Raw genomic sequence first — 16,324 nt, 5'->3', positions numbered from 1 at the left:
GGCGGGTTTAGTGCAGTTGAATCTGAGGGTTATTGTTGTTTATTCCTCATTCATTCATTCAAAGAAAACAAGCTCCAGTTCCTCCATGTTCTTAGACGCTTTCATAGATCTCTGGTCAATAAGGAAATATTCAGTCGTAAAAGTCTGAAGCTAGCTAATTTTTATGTTTAAATCTGAAATTAGCATGCTAGAAAACAACCTTTGAAACCATTTAAAGTTCTAAAATTGTGTAGAAGAATAAAGAATCCAAAGATAACACAGACGTATAAATGTACAAGCCTGTGCTTAGTTTCCACAGAACAGCATCGCTTGTAATTTGGTGCCAGCGCGCACACAAACCCCCCACTGACGCTGCCGCCTGCATGTGTTCCTCATCACAAATTAAGTGCTGCTGTAATTAATAAAGCTGTCCCCAAGGGCGCAGACATTAATTAATTCCACTGGATTGGAGTCCAAATCTGAAGGAGAAATAGTGTTATGTTGATGAAAGGCTCTCAAGACCCGCCTGACCGACTAGACTGGAGTAACAGCATTCTTTTACACGTCTTCAAGTGACTAAGCTTACAAAAAATTCAGTTTTGGTTATAATAATTATGATAGTTTTAAAATAATTTGTCAAGCAGATTTGTCAGATTTGTTTATGTCTATATGTTTGGTTAGACGTGTCAAGTGGACGTTTCTGTTGGCGCAGATGATTGCAATGTTTCTTTACTGAAAGGAAAAGAGCAAAAGGCTCACAGCGCTAAGTGCTCACAAATCAAACGGAGAGCTGTAATGTCCTGTGGAGCACGCTTGTTATTGTTAACAAATTCTGCACTCTCTGTCTGAGATGCAAAAATTTACATTTAGTCATAAAATGGTTTATTAATTAGAATAAAAGTGGGTCAAAACTTGCACAGAAATTCCAGACACATTTAATTAACATTCCTGAAAATATCTTCGTAGTTTGTTTTTCGGACTCTGCTGCTTTTCATCATGACTGAAACAGAACCACTTGTTTTGTAGCGGTTTGCAGCTAACGGTGGGTAAAGACAGGATCATCTTTAGCAGCTAAAGCTGTCAGCTCTGTTAAAGCTCACAGATTAATGCATCAGGAAACAGAGTAAATATTCCATGCAGAACCACCACTGAGCACCAAACCTGTTGGAGTCACACAAAGCTTTTTAATGAGTCTGCGTTATTTTATTTTATTTATTTCTTGGACTGAATTACATGTTTTTTGTTTCTCATAAATTGACTTAAGGTTATACTGCGAGTCACGAGTTAAACTTGTTGTGATGGTTAAAAGACCACACATCCAAATGCTGAGGTAACCTAAACTCCAGCTGGTTGGTGAGACATCAGTCAAACTCCATCAGTGAGGTGTGTGTCATATACTGTCATCTACTGATGGGGCATTCAATGACAAATGAAGAATCAAAACCTTTTATTTTATCAGGAGGAATCAAAATTACTTCAACAAGCAGTCAGATTTTGTAATTGTTCTGCTGGAAAGTTTCTCATGTCTTTAAAAAGGTTCATTTCAATTTATTTATGTAGCACCAATTCACAACACAAGTCATCTCAGGGAAATGTACACAACATTAACAACCAAACAACCAATTTACATGCAGTCCGAGTCAGATCTATTTATTCTCAGTTATTAGACATTTTCAGGACCTTTTGTTCTTGTGTTTGTAGTAACTTTATTATGCTTTCAGCCACGTACAAGCTCCTTTTAAAGGCACAACATGAAGGTGTTTCTGTTTTCTCCCTTCATGCTAAGCCTAATTTTAACATTTGGTGCGTGTAGTATGTAGCTCCTGGCAGTACAGTAAACCTAATAAAAGAAAATAAATAATTAGAAGGCTTGCTTTAATCCCCTAACTCTAACACCTTACATTTGACCTATCATACTTTAACCCATTTTAACTCCAAACCTGGCGTCTGAATGTTAACGTAAGACTTTGTCAACAAGATGCTTTTTGTTTCCACCTTCGCTTCAACAGTCACGTCCCTGAGGCTGAGGAGGGTAGTTTTGCAGAGGACGACTGGTAAGATGATGGGTGTACGATGGTGGTCGTTTATTTTCCTGCTTTTGTGATGTATTAGTGCTGCGTTGGCTTGTGGAAATTGTGACCTTGTTTATTTTCTGTGTGCGTGCAGTACTTTTGGAACCTGTTGTATGTGACTGTGTGTATCTGTTGATGTGAAAGGACAGTCTTAATCAAATAAACCAGAGGTTGTCATTATTTGTGGCTCAGTGAATGTCAGCGGGAATGAATTAAATGAAAACAGGCTTTTCACTGAGTAATGCATATTGTTTTTGAGGCTGAAATTACGCAGCTCGTTCTCCTGTGAACATCTGTCTAAGTTTGGCATTGGCAGCTCCACCCATTTCTAGTCTCGTTCTCACACATCTGCAACACTCACACACACAGTTCTCACAGATTTGCAGCATGGGTGTGGCTTCTCCACTTTGCATGGGGTTTTGAAGTCTGATAAGATGTTGAGTTTTGCTGCCTAAAAAGATGTTGCAGGCTTCCTTGAAGGCATGTCTCCTTATTAATGTTTTCTTCCTCTGTGAAACCTCTAAGCTAGGCTGTAGACCTGCATTTCATGAGTTGGATTTCATTGTTACTTTAACATAGATTTAAAATAATAGAGCAAAAAGAACTTGTAACAAAGCTAATGTTTCCAGGACTGAACACTGCATGGCACCAAATGTCTGACCAAACTCGGTTATAAGTATGATTTTTTTTTTCTTCTTAACTAGTAGAAGTCTAGTGTCTGTGGCTTTGTTTTGATCTGGATCTGATGCCTGATTATTGACTGTGAACAGCCAGCACTTGTGTTTCCATAGCGACAGGACCTCTGTTTTGCTGGCAGATAATCAATATCTTCCCATCCCTCTCAGCGAGTCTCGCGCCTCACAAATTTCATCGAGACAAAAAGACGTGTTAAGCTGCTCCACTGCTGCCATTAATAAAAATAAAAAAAAGGTTCTGAGCTCCCTACTCTGTTCCAGGGTGAGGAAAGAAAGAAAAAACATGTTCTGATCATTTTGACATCAATTTAACTTTTTTTTTTACATCATATAATGAATAAGTAAAACTGCTTACACTAAGATTGCTAAAAGTTATAAACCATTTAATCAAACCATCCTAATGTCTTAGCAGGAAAATCATAATTGTTTCAGTCTTTTTGACATGTTTGAATAAAACCTACAAGTGACTGATTTTTCTAAACCTTAAAGTAAAGTGAGTAAAATTAGCTTCAGTCTTACTTTTTCATTTCATTTCAGGCTTATGTTTGCTTCCCTCCTGTCTGTTTTCAGGCTGGCAGGTTGGCTCTCATGGAGCTGTACATCATATCATGTTAAATTAGAAAGATTCACGATTGCTGATGGCGTCCTCTGGAACATGCCAGTCAATCATGGGTGCCACGGGCGAAGCTGCTGTCTCCATGATCTATAGGACCAGAATCACAAATTGATCCTTGCTGGAAGACTTGCAACGAGCCGGGTGGCTTCGTGTTAATATCACTTTGACAAATTTTAAGAATAAGAAAACATAAAAAAATATTCTGAAAATACATTTTTTCTTTGTCTTTTACTATATTTCTAAGTATGTTTAGTCAGTCACTTTATCTGGGTTTGGCTCTGTTTATCCTTCTCCACATATTGTTTATATTATTAAAGCAAAGGAGCAGCACCATTTATTATCTGTGGAAATGACTGAATTTAGTAAGATTAAGACAGAGGACTAAATTAATAAATATGATTCTTTATGCATTCTGAAACAGTTATGTCCCATTTCAGGACATTGCCTCTTCAGATGATGATCTTCTGATGGTGTGACTGAATCCCAGCCGTCTCTTCATAAATGACTTTATTGAATCTCTGGAAGCCAGCATTTGCATTTTGCCTGTTTTGTAGTGGATTTAACAAAAGCCAATACTACTGGCACACAGAACTGCCTTTGCTATTAACTGTTAGAGGTTTGCCAGCACTGAGGTAATAAATCAGATGAGAAGCGGAGCCATTTTCTCAGTGACTTCTTTACAGTCTTATTCTCCTTTTCCACATGAGGCTTTACCTGTAACATGACAATATTCTTTGGTTTTGCCCTTTTATTTATAAAAGCCATCTTGATGAGTCGTTCAATTCTGGGAAATTGTAATGTGTGCATGTATTTTTTTTCAGAAACTTTTATACCATACTCCACTTTGCTTTTGGTGTTTTATGTTAGTGTTTTGATGAGCTGACCTCTCCATTTCCTCTTTCTCAGGCACAGCACACACTCATCAGACGAGGCTGGATTTAATGACCCGAGCTTACTGGAAAACCTCCAAAGTAATCACGTAAGTAATGTCAGGGATCCCCATCGCCTGCCTCCAGAGACTGCTGCTCCTGCTGAGGCCAAATTAAGAAGGATTTTGGATCTGATCGTGTGCAGTTATGAAATGTAGTCTTTCCATTTTAAGTAAACAGTTTTGGCATGTATGTCGTTCCTTCAAAATGGCAAAGTAGAGACCAAAGAGCTTAATATTGTTTTCATGAAAACAGTGCTGAGAGGTGAAATGCTGTTTCTTTGTACAATATTTAAATTAAAATCAGACAAACACCCCAATAAGCCCTTTTGGACAAGATGGAGAGAAGCCTCATTCCCTGCTTCAGAGTGAGAAACTCAAGAGACCCCGGAAGATCAAGCAAGAAACTATCTATCATAAATTACATACAATCTGCAGCGTTTGCAATCCCTTTACATGAATTAAGAGGAGCAGTAATGACCATCTGCAGTCATGAATTCGGAGAAGACTATGATTGATTTGCTCATGAGTCATTCCGCTTCAGAACCGAGTTGAGAATGTCAGATCTAATTACGTACAATATTGGCGCCAAGGGAGAATGGTAATCCCACTGTGATGTTTGCTTTGTTATGACAGCAGAATCTGTTCACACAATGGGTTTGTCTAAGGTCTGCTTCGGCTACATACTGATAGCCCCTCGCCCACTGCTAATTACCAACCACAGTTCTCAACCACAGTCTTTTTTTTAATCATTTAGAACAATTTTGCTCATGATTACTAAGTTGGGGCTTAGATGTAAGGCTTTGTTTATGATTTTAAATGGTGCAAAGCATTATAGTGCTTAAACAGACCATTGTTTTCATCTAATATTTTCTATTTTCTTTTAAAGCCTATTCCAATGAAATTTAAAAGTTTGAATTTTTTTATCATGCCTGCACATTGTTGTTCTAAGACCTTACATGAATAAAGCCAACATTACCATTGTTGAATTGTAGTTTGCAAAAAAAGGCTCTAATAAACAAAAACTAGCAGGATTTTCAGATCTAAGGACACTGATCTTCACAACTTTCATTGTAGGACTGCTGTTCTAAAACAAGGTCTGTGTAACATGAGCAAGATTTTATTAGCTCTTTAATTACTTAACAGATTCAAACTAAAAAGTCAGAGTATTTGTGCAAAGATATCAGCTTTGCAAAAAAAGTAAGGAGCTGTTTTTTCCCCCTAAATATGTAATTATTCCTTTAAATTGGGGAAACAAATGCAGATTATTTTAATCTTCTAAAACCAAAATTTAATTAACATTACTTTCACTTATATTACACTCCTGTAGGTGCTAAAATAAATGATAAATTTTCCCTAACACCTGATGTAATTAAAGTGCCAACACCTAATGGCTGTCAGGAGTGTTTTTACTGAAACTGTCCTCCTCCTGACCATTACCAGCAGTTTTGCGTGGCTGCAGGCTGTTCAGAGAAGTATTCTTGACACAGTGTTGAGGGGGATGGCAGAGTAGAAGAGAAGGGATTTAACAACTCTGACAATAATTAGCATTCCCTCTGGTGCTTTCATGTTTCCTGGATTTGCGCTCCATCTGCAGAGTTTCAGCACCTTTTGTGGGTGTTTACTCGTGGGCACGCTTACTCCTCCTGCTTCACTTTTCTCCTGACCCTTCGATGCTTTGCACTCTGAGGTGAGACAGTGTTTGTCACTGCAGCTGTGGCACAAGTTAGCCAGGAGTTAGTGGGGATGATAGCTGGCAGCATTCTGTAAACAGTTGCATCTAATCTCACAATCATAACAAAGTTCAAACGGATTTACCTCTCTGTGCTGGTTTTCACCATCCTGAGACAACGACACACGTCTCTGTGCTTCTTTTTCTATAAAGACCTACAGAAAGAAATCTTGACATTTGTGGAATATTTAAAATATGTATCCCAAACTATCTTTTTCTTATTAAAAATAACTCTAATGTTCACTAAATAACACTATATTAAAAAAAAACATTAAATCTATGAAAACAGAAGTGTAAACACAGCCATTTGTAACTCTGAGAGTTAATTTCCTGGACTTTTTTTGGGGACTGACACGCCCTTAATCTTGAGCTCTAAATTTAGTTCCCGCATAATATCTGTCTCTGTTACACTCTCATACACCCAGACATACACACCAACATGTCCTTCAGAGGGTACCTGTCAGCCCAGAGCAGATTAGCATGCTGCCAGGAGACAGAGCCGCCTCTCACAGCCACCTGGACTGGAATGGACTCTGTATTTTCACTCACAAGTGTCTCTTTGATTCACCCTCTTTGTCCCCATCATTTATTTTCGCCTTTGTTCTTTTCATCATCGTTCTCAAGGCCAACATAAAGAAAAATACGTTACACTAAGCTTTAGTAGTCAGCTTTGTGTTTGAAAAAGGCGAGTTGAACACTTTGCAGCATCCCTGAATAGTATTATCAATCTATTTGTGTATTCACTGTGTAACTGTGGGTTGCTGGAATCTGTATTGATTGCTCAGAGTGATGGTAAAGTAGGAACTGGAGTGTGCTCAGCCTGTTTTTAGCCCATTGTTAACAGTAGTTTGCAGCCAGGCTCCTGTTGGTGCTGTTGCTGGATTATTCAGGCCTTCTGTGGCCCCGAAGGCCGCTGGTTTCTCTGACTCAGTCATGGTCGCCGAGTCCAAACTGCTGGTCCTCCAGTGTTAGATAGGAGCTTCAGCAGATGCCTGTCTGAGTCCACCCCACGGCAAATTAGTCATACTGTTCTCTTCATTAATGTAAATGCCCTCAGTATGTAGGTTGGGCCCTTTTTTCCATTAGCTGAGGTTAGTTTATATTGGATGAAAAAGCATGACTAAATGTGTGTCAGAGCTTGAATCTTGCAGGCCCATGTGACCCATTGGCTTGTTACCAGTGGTTATTTGTTTCTTTAAACCTAATTGCTAAGAACTGAAGCCACATGTTTTGGAGATACTGACAAACAGGCTGGTTTTGAAAAAAATGTGACTCGAGTTTCTTTTGTCCTCAACTTTAAATCTGCAATAAATTATTTTTTATAACCCACGGATCAGGACAAGATGTTTAAAGCGCTTCTTGAAGGTCTTTTATAATTGTTCTGCGTCTGTCACATGTTTTATTTAAGAACATTAAAAGTCAATGTGCCCTTTCTGCTTTCTGTAGCCCACAGCTGCTGTTATCCTGGAGTTCATGACCATGATGGCCATCTGTCACACTGCAGTCCCCGAGCGCATGGATGGAAAAATCACCTACCAAGCTGCTTCTCCAGGTATCACACTTTCTGTGTATAATATATATATATCTTCCTTTCAGTTCATGTTGTAATTGTTAGCAGCAGTTATTCTCAAATGCATCCTACAATCTGATTAAATTTTCTGTTTATTATATAAAAGCAAGATATGCACTCTTGAGCTTTGTGTCCTAAAAGAGGTAGAGACTTTCACCATTAAATACGATACACTTGATACATGATACACTTTTAAAGGCAAGCAGCGAATTAGGAATTTAAACCATTGCATATGGGAGAGCAAAGGTGCAATATGAACTTCACTTTTCCATCAGTATCAAACACTTACGTTCACACTCCATGTGTTTAAAAGTGGGAAATAATTAGCTCTGGCACATGCAGCCTTCAGGGGGCACAAGTGTCAGAATTAAAGAAAGTGTTCCTGCGCTTCTGTCTTAGATGGTGCTCGGAGACAGTTTTACTGTATTTTTAATTCCAAACTGCTGCTGGAGAAGTTGGTAATACACCAGATCGTTAGCTACAGCTCTGCTAATCCACATCATAAAATGCTGGCCCTGCTTCCAGGTGCTTTGTAAAGATACCGAGCTTGTTGCTTCTCTGTAATGTTTAATTTTCCATTTAGTTACATTCGGCTAAGCTGAGGGAGCAGAGTGCTATGGCCTCTTGACTTCAGTATTTCATGCCATTTATATTCAATAGAGCACGCGCGAGAGCCAGAAATGCTCTGAAATAAAGTTTCCTGTTTACAAATTACATGGTGTGTGTTACTTTTGATTTCTTTAGTGGTCTTTCAGTCATTCAGAGTAACTGACCGAGGCAGCTGTCTGTCAGAAAAACATGGCCTTCGACATTATCTTCAAGTCAACAACAAATATTGGAGAAAGGAAGGAATGCCTCTCACATCCGTAAAGAAATCAAAGCAGTTTGACAGCTTCAACCAGTAGTTTTCTGCAGTCACATCAGTTGTTTTTTTATCATTGTAGAAGGATACTAACAAGTTTATTCACATCTAAATATATCCCAGGATGTCCCAACTGTGATTCTTTAAATAAAAAAAAATAATGTTCTAATTCCATGTTATCTGCAGACACTCAGTGGTTTGGGAGGTACCTTCATGTTTTACATTTTGCACTTTTTTGTCGTTGTTTCCCAGATGAAGGAGCTCTGGTGAGAGCAGCTCGAAACCTCGGCTTCGTATTTTCTGGACGAACTCCAGACAGCGTCATTGTGGAAATGGTAAGTGGAGACAAGTTGGATGGGAGCACAGCAAGCTACTGGGCTGATGGATGGATTCTCTTAAGCTTTTAAACTCGCCTCATGATGGCCTGGTGTGACTTCAAATAAGAAAAAAAGCCCAGACTATAGCATCAGACAGCGAAACTAATGACAAGAATTTAAGCTAAATCCAAGGAAGATAATGTAAAATACACAATTTAAAGCATGTGTCATTAAATACTGAGAAAAATTATAAGTTCATAAGCTGATATCAGTAATCTGGATTAGGTGATACAGTGTTGATGAATAAACTATAAAAAGTCAGCAGATATTTTGCTTTCAGACAGTTTGGTGTGCTGCTTTCAGGAATAAAAACACATCACATCTGTTGTAATTATATCCCAACCTGAGAGGGTGTGTCCTCTCCCAGACTCAGGTCACACATCCTGTCGTTAGCCTAATTACCTAACCTGATAACTGCACTCAGAAACCCTGAGGCTAAAAGGCCAGAACCATTTTAATTTTTTTTTTTTGTCTGAGGTCAGAACATTTTGTGTTTCCTTCCTCCTAATCTTCATTAGACCCTCTAAAGCTCTAAGCGTCTACTTAATCACTTTGTCTTGCACCTAGCAGTCCTCACAATTAGGGAAGTTAATTGAATTTTACCTTGTTATTTTCCCTCCGTCAGCTCAGGAGAGGCGACTGATAAACACATTTAAACTGCAATTAAGGCTGATTTGAAAAGGATGGAAGGGTCTGCTTGTGTTACTGAATATAAGCTGTCCGATAAAACAAAGATAGAGGTGTCTCTTTCAGACCATTTTAACTTGTACATTTCTTTTATTTAGCTCGGAACAGAGGAGAAATACGAACTGCTTCATGTGCTGGAGTTTACAAGGTAATTCTTTGAGAACTGTAATTATTTTAGGTATTAAATTCACTGCGGTAGTGTCTTTTTATGACTTGGAGAAACTTTTAGTTTTACTGAGATATCCATCCCTTTTTTAAATTACAGTTTGAATTTTGTTACAGCAGACATTGTGATGATTGAGCTTTGTCTTCGTGTTATTGCTCGACTCCAGAAGGGCTGTGTGTGTGTGTGTGTGTCTGTTAGCTAAATACCTCATGAATTACTTGACAGATTTTAATTAAACTTTCAGAAAGTAATCTTTAGATGTACATCTGTAACTGATTTCCTTTTGGTGTCAACCCCATCCAAAATGGCTGCCACAGCTACCTCACCTGAGAAAACGCACAAATGGCTGTAACTCAGTTTTACAGATATTGAGTTAAAGGTAAAGTTACCAACACATACTCCAGGAGCTAACACATCTTGTGAGCTCGCCCATTACATCGTTTGCAAGGTTTGATCAAAACCACAAGCATTTCTTCAAGAAATGCCACGCCTTTATTGTACCTTTTACCAGTTTGGCTTTTTTTGTTTCTTAGCGCGAGGAAGAGGATGTCGGTCATCATGCGCACCCCATCTGGGAAGATCCGCCTCTACTGCAAAGGAGCCGTGAGTGCCCGTCTCTCTCCATGGCAACGCATGACAGCCCATCATCACACATCGTTGCCACGCACACACACACACGATTCGAATGCTCCTCTCATCGCTTCTCGCTTATATCAGGAAATGTTGTCAATGGGCAGCAGAATAAAATGTCACACAAACAGACACACACACTGAGTGTCACATGAAGACGCTCAGTCTGCAGAACCTCCTGGATTGTTAGCAGCGACACTACGCTGAAAACATCATGTTTTTGTGTAGATCTAAGAATTGGAGAACAGGTTTCTGTTCAAACTCAACAATAAAAGTAAATCAAGTTCAACAAAGCAGTCATTAGTCAGGTTTACAGTTAAAATTAAAAATAATTTTGCTCAAAGAGGGCTAACATTAAGAATTATGGTTACTAAACATATTAATAGTTATGTATTTTTAAAGCTTTTCTGACATTTAGGCATGGATTATAATGTAGAAGGCTGTGTGTGTGTGCTGCTCTGTTTGAGGCCAGGATGTTACTGTTTCTCCTCTCAGGGTGTCACTAACCAATGAGAGTTTGTTTCCCTCCAGGACACAGTGATCTACGACCGTCTGGCAGACAGCTCGAGGTACAAAGAGATCACATTAAAGCACTTGGAGCAGTTTGCCACCGAGGGTGAGTGGAGAAACATCGCCCCCTGCCTTAGGTTGCCTCTAAGCTGCAGCACACGCTCCTCATTTATTTATGGTTATAATCATATTCTCCACTTTGGAATTACAATGAGTTTGATTTTCCAAAGATATTTTCCTCCAAAACAAATATTTATTTGAAGTGTGAAGGGTTTTTTTTTCCCAGGTATATTAAAATCTAGCAGTGCGCTTTTCGATGAAAACAGCAGACACTATTCCTTGTGTTCCTACTGCCCCCTTGTGAGGCACCAGGAAAATGATGTCATCAGAAATATTTGATGTGAGCTAAATATAGCACTCAGGACAGATTTTGAAGCTCTTCAGACAGTCGTTTGGAAAGAGCTGAAAATTGATCAATTCAGTTCAGTTTGTTTATATAACTCCAGTTCACAACAAAAGTCATCTCAGGGCGCTATATACAAAGAAGGAACAAATCAATAATGCAATTTAGTCCACAACAAATCCAGATTATAATCCAATTATAGTTAATTCAGTCCATATTGTAATACAATCACAGTCAGTACATTATGAAAAGTTTCTAAATAAAAAGTTAAAAAGCTTTCTGTCTTCTAACAAAGTGATGAGGTCTTTATTTAACAGGATCTTTACTATTCCTGGATAACTTACCTTTTTATTTTTGTGTCAAATAAACATAGACCAGATAGAATAGATGTGTGTAAATTAAACTCTGGTCAAATGGTGGCACATGCAATTTTTTGCATTAGTTTTCCTCTGGATGTTCAAATAAAAAATCGTTTTTATTTTTCTTCTATGGTTGATCATTTAAATGAGACGAGGGGGAAAAGGTAAAATTTGTCACGTACATCCATTAAACATGACTACACTATGAAAATGTATACATGTAGTTAGCAATCAGTCTGTAAGGAGCTCCATATGATGACATCTGTACAGAAAGTTTAAGCCACATTTTACTGATTCAGGTCCTCATGTCTCGATCTGTATTGATTCAGATTAATTCCTTCGATCTGGGTGACATTTCTAACGTTATTTAGAGAGCTACATGTTGTCAGGAGGTCATGACATCCGACCTGGGTGTTTTTAATCTTTCAGGGCTGCGCACTCTGTGCTTTGCGGTGGCGGACATCAGTGAGTCGTCCTTTCAGCACTGGCAGGAGATCCACCACAGAGCCAGCACCTCCCTTCAGAACCGAACCCTGAAGCTGGAGGAAAGCTACGAACTGATAGAAAAGGTGTGCCGAGAAAAACGCTCACATCCTGCTTTTGTGCAATTACTTCCTGTTCCCGTGACACTTTGTGTCCCTTGAACTTCTAAAAAAACAAAAAAAAAAACTTCTTCTTTCTTTAGATTTGCAAATTTTAAAAAAAGGTGAACTTAATTAAGTAAAAAAACAGCTTTAGATTTAATTACCTCCTGCGAGTTTTCATACAAACCATCCTTTGGGAAGGCATCTACAGTCAGAGTGAACTTGACATGAACTCTGGTGTAACCAGTGGGGGAAGCACAATTATGTCTGTAAACGTTCAAAAATGTGCCGATTTTGTGCGAGACTGAAGATTTTACCAGCAGGTAGTATTGGTTTTCGGTGAGGTCGGGCTGTATGGAAGCGTTAGTCAAACACAGGAAGCCACAGCTGTAAATCAGCCTCTTGGCATGTCTTGGTGGCTGCTCCCGGCTGCCCGAAACAAATGGAGGCAATCAATCATGAGGCAAACATAAAAGCTTTGAAAGAGGGAAATGTAATGAGCGCTGCTTAATGATCCGAGTGTGGCACTGCTGCTGCCAGGGGTTTGGGGTTCGTTGCAGATCGGGGCCACCCACACCTAAAAATATACACAGTGAGGCCACATGAGGGCACAATGGAGTTGTGGTCAAATGCTACAGAGAGGAAGAGACTTTTCAGCAGTGATCGAGAAGATTAATCTGAAGTCAGTCAGGTCGTGTTCAGGTATGTTATTGTGGAAGAATTTCTTTTTTTAGCATGATAAATTCTGTTTTTAGATATTAAAATTAAAGTGTAATTTTACTCCATTTCTGTTTTGTTTCTTTGAAAAACCTTTAAAATAAAATGTATTATTAAAATTTATGAATTATTTCCATTACTTTTACTGTAATAATTAATTATTTTAGTGTTGCAGCAATATTTCAACATCACAACCTTTGGATTTCTAACTTTGCTTTGTGCTTCAGTATATTACTGTAAACTACTGGAAGACATTTCTCCTGACTCCAGAGATTTGATTAAGCTTGAAAACCTAAATTAATTATTTCTGGCTAGGGCTGCACACTATATCTAGAATTTACCATCAGTTCAATATCAATATTGCAAAGGACTGCTTGGACTGCCATAAGTTATTATATTTCAAGTACTATGTATTCATATTCTATATGCTAATAATATATTTGGTCAAAGCAACACACTCTTACTGGCCTTGATGCTCACATCTGGTTTAGATGATGGCTATGACCATGCAGAAGAGAAAGTGAAGAGTTGGGAAAAACGTGGTTTATTCCAGTTGTTACTGTCATTGCAGTATTAAACAGTAATGTTGCACATCACAAGCTTCTTTAATATCATTCAATGCTACTTCTGGCCCAGTTGCACTTGACCTTGGTTAGCCATCATTTAGGAAACAGCGTTTTTCAGGAAGATCTCCTGACGACTGATCAGTTTACACACTTTAGCTCCAGTAACCTTAGTTACTTACCTTAGATTTAGACTTTTACAAGCCTCTGTCTTAATGCCCTAATGCGTCGGCTCTGAGCTGAAAAAAACACCTCCTTAAAATGATAACATAACAGCCCCACGCAGCTTCTGAGTACTCAGTGGAATCATGGTGGTTCTTTTATGATAGCCTTAGGAACATTATAACATTTAGCATCAAACAGTCAAATTGGGACAAAGCAGATAGTGTTTTGTTTGTCCCAAGGCTTTAATTCCCCATGTTATGTGATTCACAGTGATTAAACCGGACAGAACTGCAGCGGGGACAGGCGAGCAGAACTCGGGTCGCAACTTAAACAGTTTCCCCGGCCTTTCCTCCGCTGCTGGCTGCCGTCTCCCCTCAACCCCTGGGTCTTGTCAAATTTTTGGCCTCATGATGAGCCCTTACAAGTCTTTAACCAATTCCAAAGAACCACAGAGTTTCCTGGGAAAATCCAGCCAACTGTATTTGTGGCTGAGCTGGTGTGGCTAAAATCATGCCCAGAGATGTGCACCCACAGGGGCGCAGTAATTGATCCAAAACCGCCTAAGCCCATGGCGGTTTTACTTTGTAGTAAACAAACGCAGCTGATGAGAAGAAAAACACGGCTGATTGAGTGACACAACCCCGACTCAGATTTTTGTCTGACACATGAGGTTTTAAAGGCTTTCCTCTGTTATGTTCCCCACTTACAGACTTTTTTTTTTTTCCCTCTCTACTTTCTGTGGAGCAGAACCTGCAGCTCCTGGGGGCCACGGCGATCGAGGACAAGCTCCAAGATAAGGTGCCTGAAACCATCGAGACTCTAATGAAGGCCGACATTAAGATCTGGATCCTGACTGGGGACAAACAGGAAACAGCCATCAATATTGGTAAGAAACAACAGATAGGCTTTCTAGCCTTTAAACTTTGTTCTGCATGGATCCTGTTCTGACGTGTGTCATTTAAAGTGCCGTGCTGCTTCTCTCTCAAGTCATCAACGGCACACTTTTTAGATTTCTGTAGCTGTGCAGCAGGATATGTTTTTAAATCTGCCCCCTTTCACCTAGAAACACTGCTCTCACACAGACGAAAGCCCAGCTCTGCTACCAGCTGCATAATAAGAAACTGATGCTTGAATTGCTAACACATGTAAAGTAAAAAACATCCATAGCTGTTTGCATTATAGAAGCTTTTCCGTTCATGTTGCTGCATCAGGACACACTTTAGCCTTGTTTATGTACTTCCCTCTCACAGGTACCCCAGTCAGTGCCGTGGTCATTCCTCACCCAGCACCATAAACTACTGACAAGTTGAATGTTTCTCTGTCACACATATCTTGTGAAAGCATCTGTTGCAGAGTGATATATGAGCACTCCAGACTCATATGAAATAAATAAAATGCAACTATACATAAGCAGACTCCTCTCACACATCTAACTTCGTCAGACATTTTAAAGATGTTATCAGAAAGGCAAATAAGTAATGCTGGTTGACCACTCCAGTTCATTTACATGCCCTTGTATGAGAATTTTCTGATGTTAGGAAATACCAAAAGTATATCAGGCTTGGATACAGCTAACTTGGTAGCACAGAGTTTAGACAAATAGATATCAAAGGTAGCTCCGTTTGTGGCTGCACCTACCACTGAGGCCTGCCTGAATCAGCTCTTTGTGCCCACTGTGCCCAGATGTGAGGGGGCTCAGCAGAGCCTAATGCTCACTGCAAGTATTTTTACAGCTCTGCTTTTTTGACAGAGTTGCTCGGTAAAAACTCTGCTCACTATTGACTTTTCCCCGTACTGAAAGATTATATCATTGCCAAGATGATAAAGCGCTGCGCACTATTCCAAATTGGGCTTAGACACAAGAGAGTAAACACAGTTTCTTATCTGTCCACACAAATGTCAGCTCTTAATCAACATGTGATTCTTTCTGAATGCTCTCTGAAGTAAAAATATGCATCTTTAATTGTTGCTCCCCAGGCATCGCAGAGATTACTGTGACATGAGTGTTGTTTCACATTCCATAAGGCCTGTGGGACCAGAGTTTAGTTCCGCCTGCAGTGGAGAAAGGGACAGGATTTAACTTTGGTGAAATAAAAAAGAGCTCTCAAATGAGCTCAAACGTAAACACATTAAGCGGAAGGGCTGTGTTAGACATTGACGAGGGGGGAGGGAATAGAGACAGCGTTGAGATGGAGAGACATTTTCCACACAGCGGCAAATCTTTGGACGTTTGCACCTTTGCACTTAACAAAACAATCTGCCAGAGCCCAGACTGAAGCCTGTTTGGTTTTAACTCTGAGGGTGAAACTCACTCATTTCCTCTGTGTGTGTGTGTGTGTGTGTGTGTCTGCACTGTTGTATTAAACTGAGTGTTTCTGTATGTTTTGTGCATGCTCCTATCTCATTTCCACTCACAGAAAAAGCCACCCATGTATTCCCAAAAAGACAGGTTATGTGGTAACCTCCTTAAGAAAACTCAAATCTCTTTCCAGACAGAAGCAAAGTGTTGAAACCCACAAATATTTCTGTGGTTATGCCACAGATGGCTGCCTTCTCGTACATCTGCAGCACTGAACTGAAGCCTTCAGTCTTGGTTCATGAAACATTTCTGTTCTGAGAAGCTCCCTCCACCACTTGCTGCTGATCCCGAGTGTCTGTCCCAGCCAAGAGCTGAGCGGAGCGCTCCCCAGGGAGCCATGTTGGGTAACC

The 16,324-nt window shown here is 39.5% G+C and overlaps 1 protein-coding gene across 8 annotated transcripts in view; it reads left to right on the top strand.

Annotated features, from left to right (window-relative positions):
• atp8a1 (ATPase phospholipid transporting 8A1) overlaps nt 1-16,324 on the top strand; it is a 90,405-nt gene that overhangs the window by 38,921 nt on the left and 35,160 nt on the right. For 6 of the 8 annotated variants that reach the window (XM_017408255.3, XM_025004235.2, XM_025004233.2 and 3 more), the window contains 9 exons: nt 1,989-2,033; nt 4,269-4,341; nt 7,469-7,574; nt 8,707-8,789; nt 9,617-9,666; nt 10,218-10,287; nt 10,846-10,930; nt 12,016-12,155; nt 14,363-14,501. In XM_017408255.3, coding sequence (XP_017263744.1) covers nt 1,989-2,033; nt 4,269-4,341; nt 7,469-7,574; nt 8,707-8,789; nt 9,617-9,666; nt 10,218-10,287; nt 10,846-10,930; nt 12,016-12,155; nt 14,363-14,501 — 791 coding nt within the window. The remainder of the gene's footprint in view (nt 1-1,988; nt 2,034-4,268; nt 4,342-7,468; nt 7,575-8,706; nt 8,790-9,616; nt 9,667-10,217; nt 10,288-10,845; nt 10,931-12,015; nt 12,156-14,362; nt 14,502-16,324) is intronic. The other 2 variants (XM_017408256.3, XM_025004234.2) reach the window with 1 other exon arrangement.

This window comes from Kryptolebias marmoratus, linkage group LG9 (genome assembly GCF_001649575.2).
Source record: "Kryptolebias marmoratus isolate JLee-2015 linkage group LG9, ASM164957v2, whole genome shotgun sequence".
Taxonomy (NCBI): domain Eukaryota; kingdom Metazoa; phylum Chordata; class Actinopteri; order Cyprinodontiformes; family Rivulidae; genus Kryptolebias; species Kryptolebias marmoratus.
This window is presented reverse-complemented; position numbering and strand designations above follow the sequence as displayed.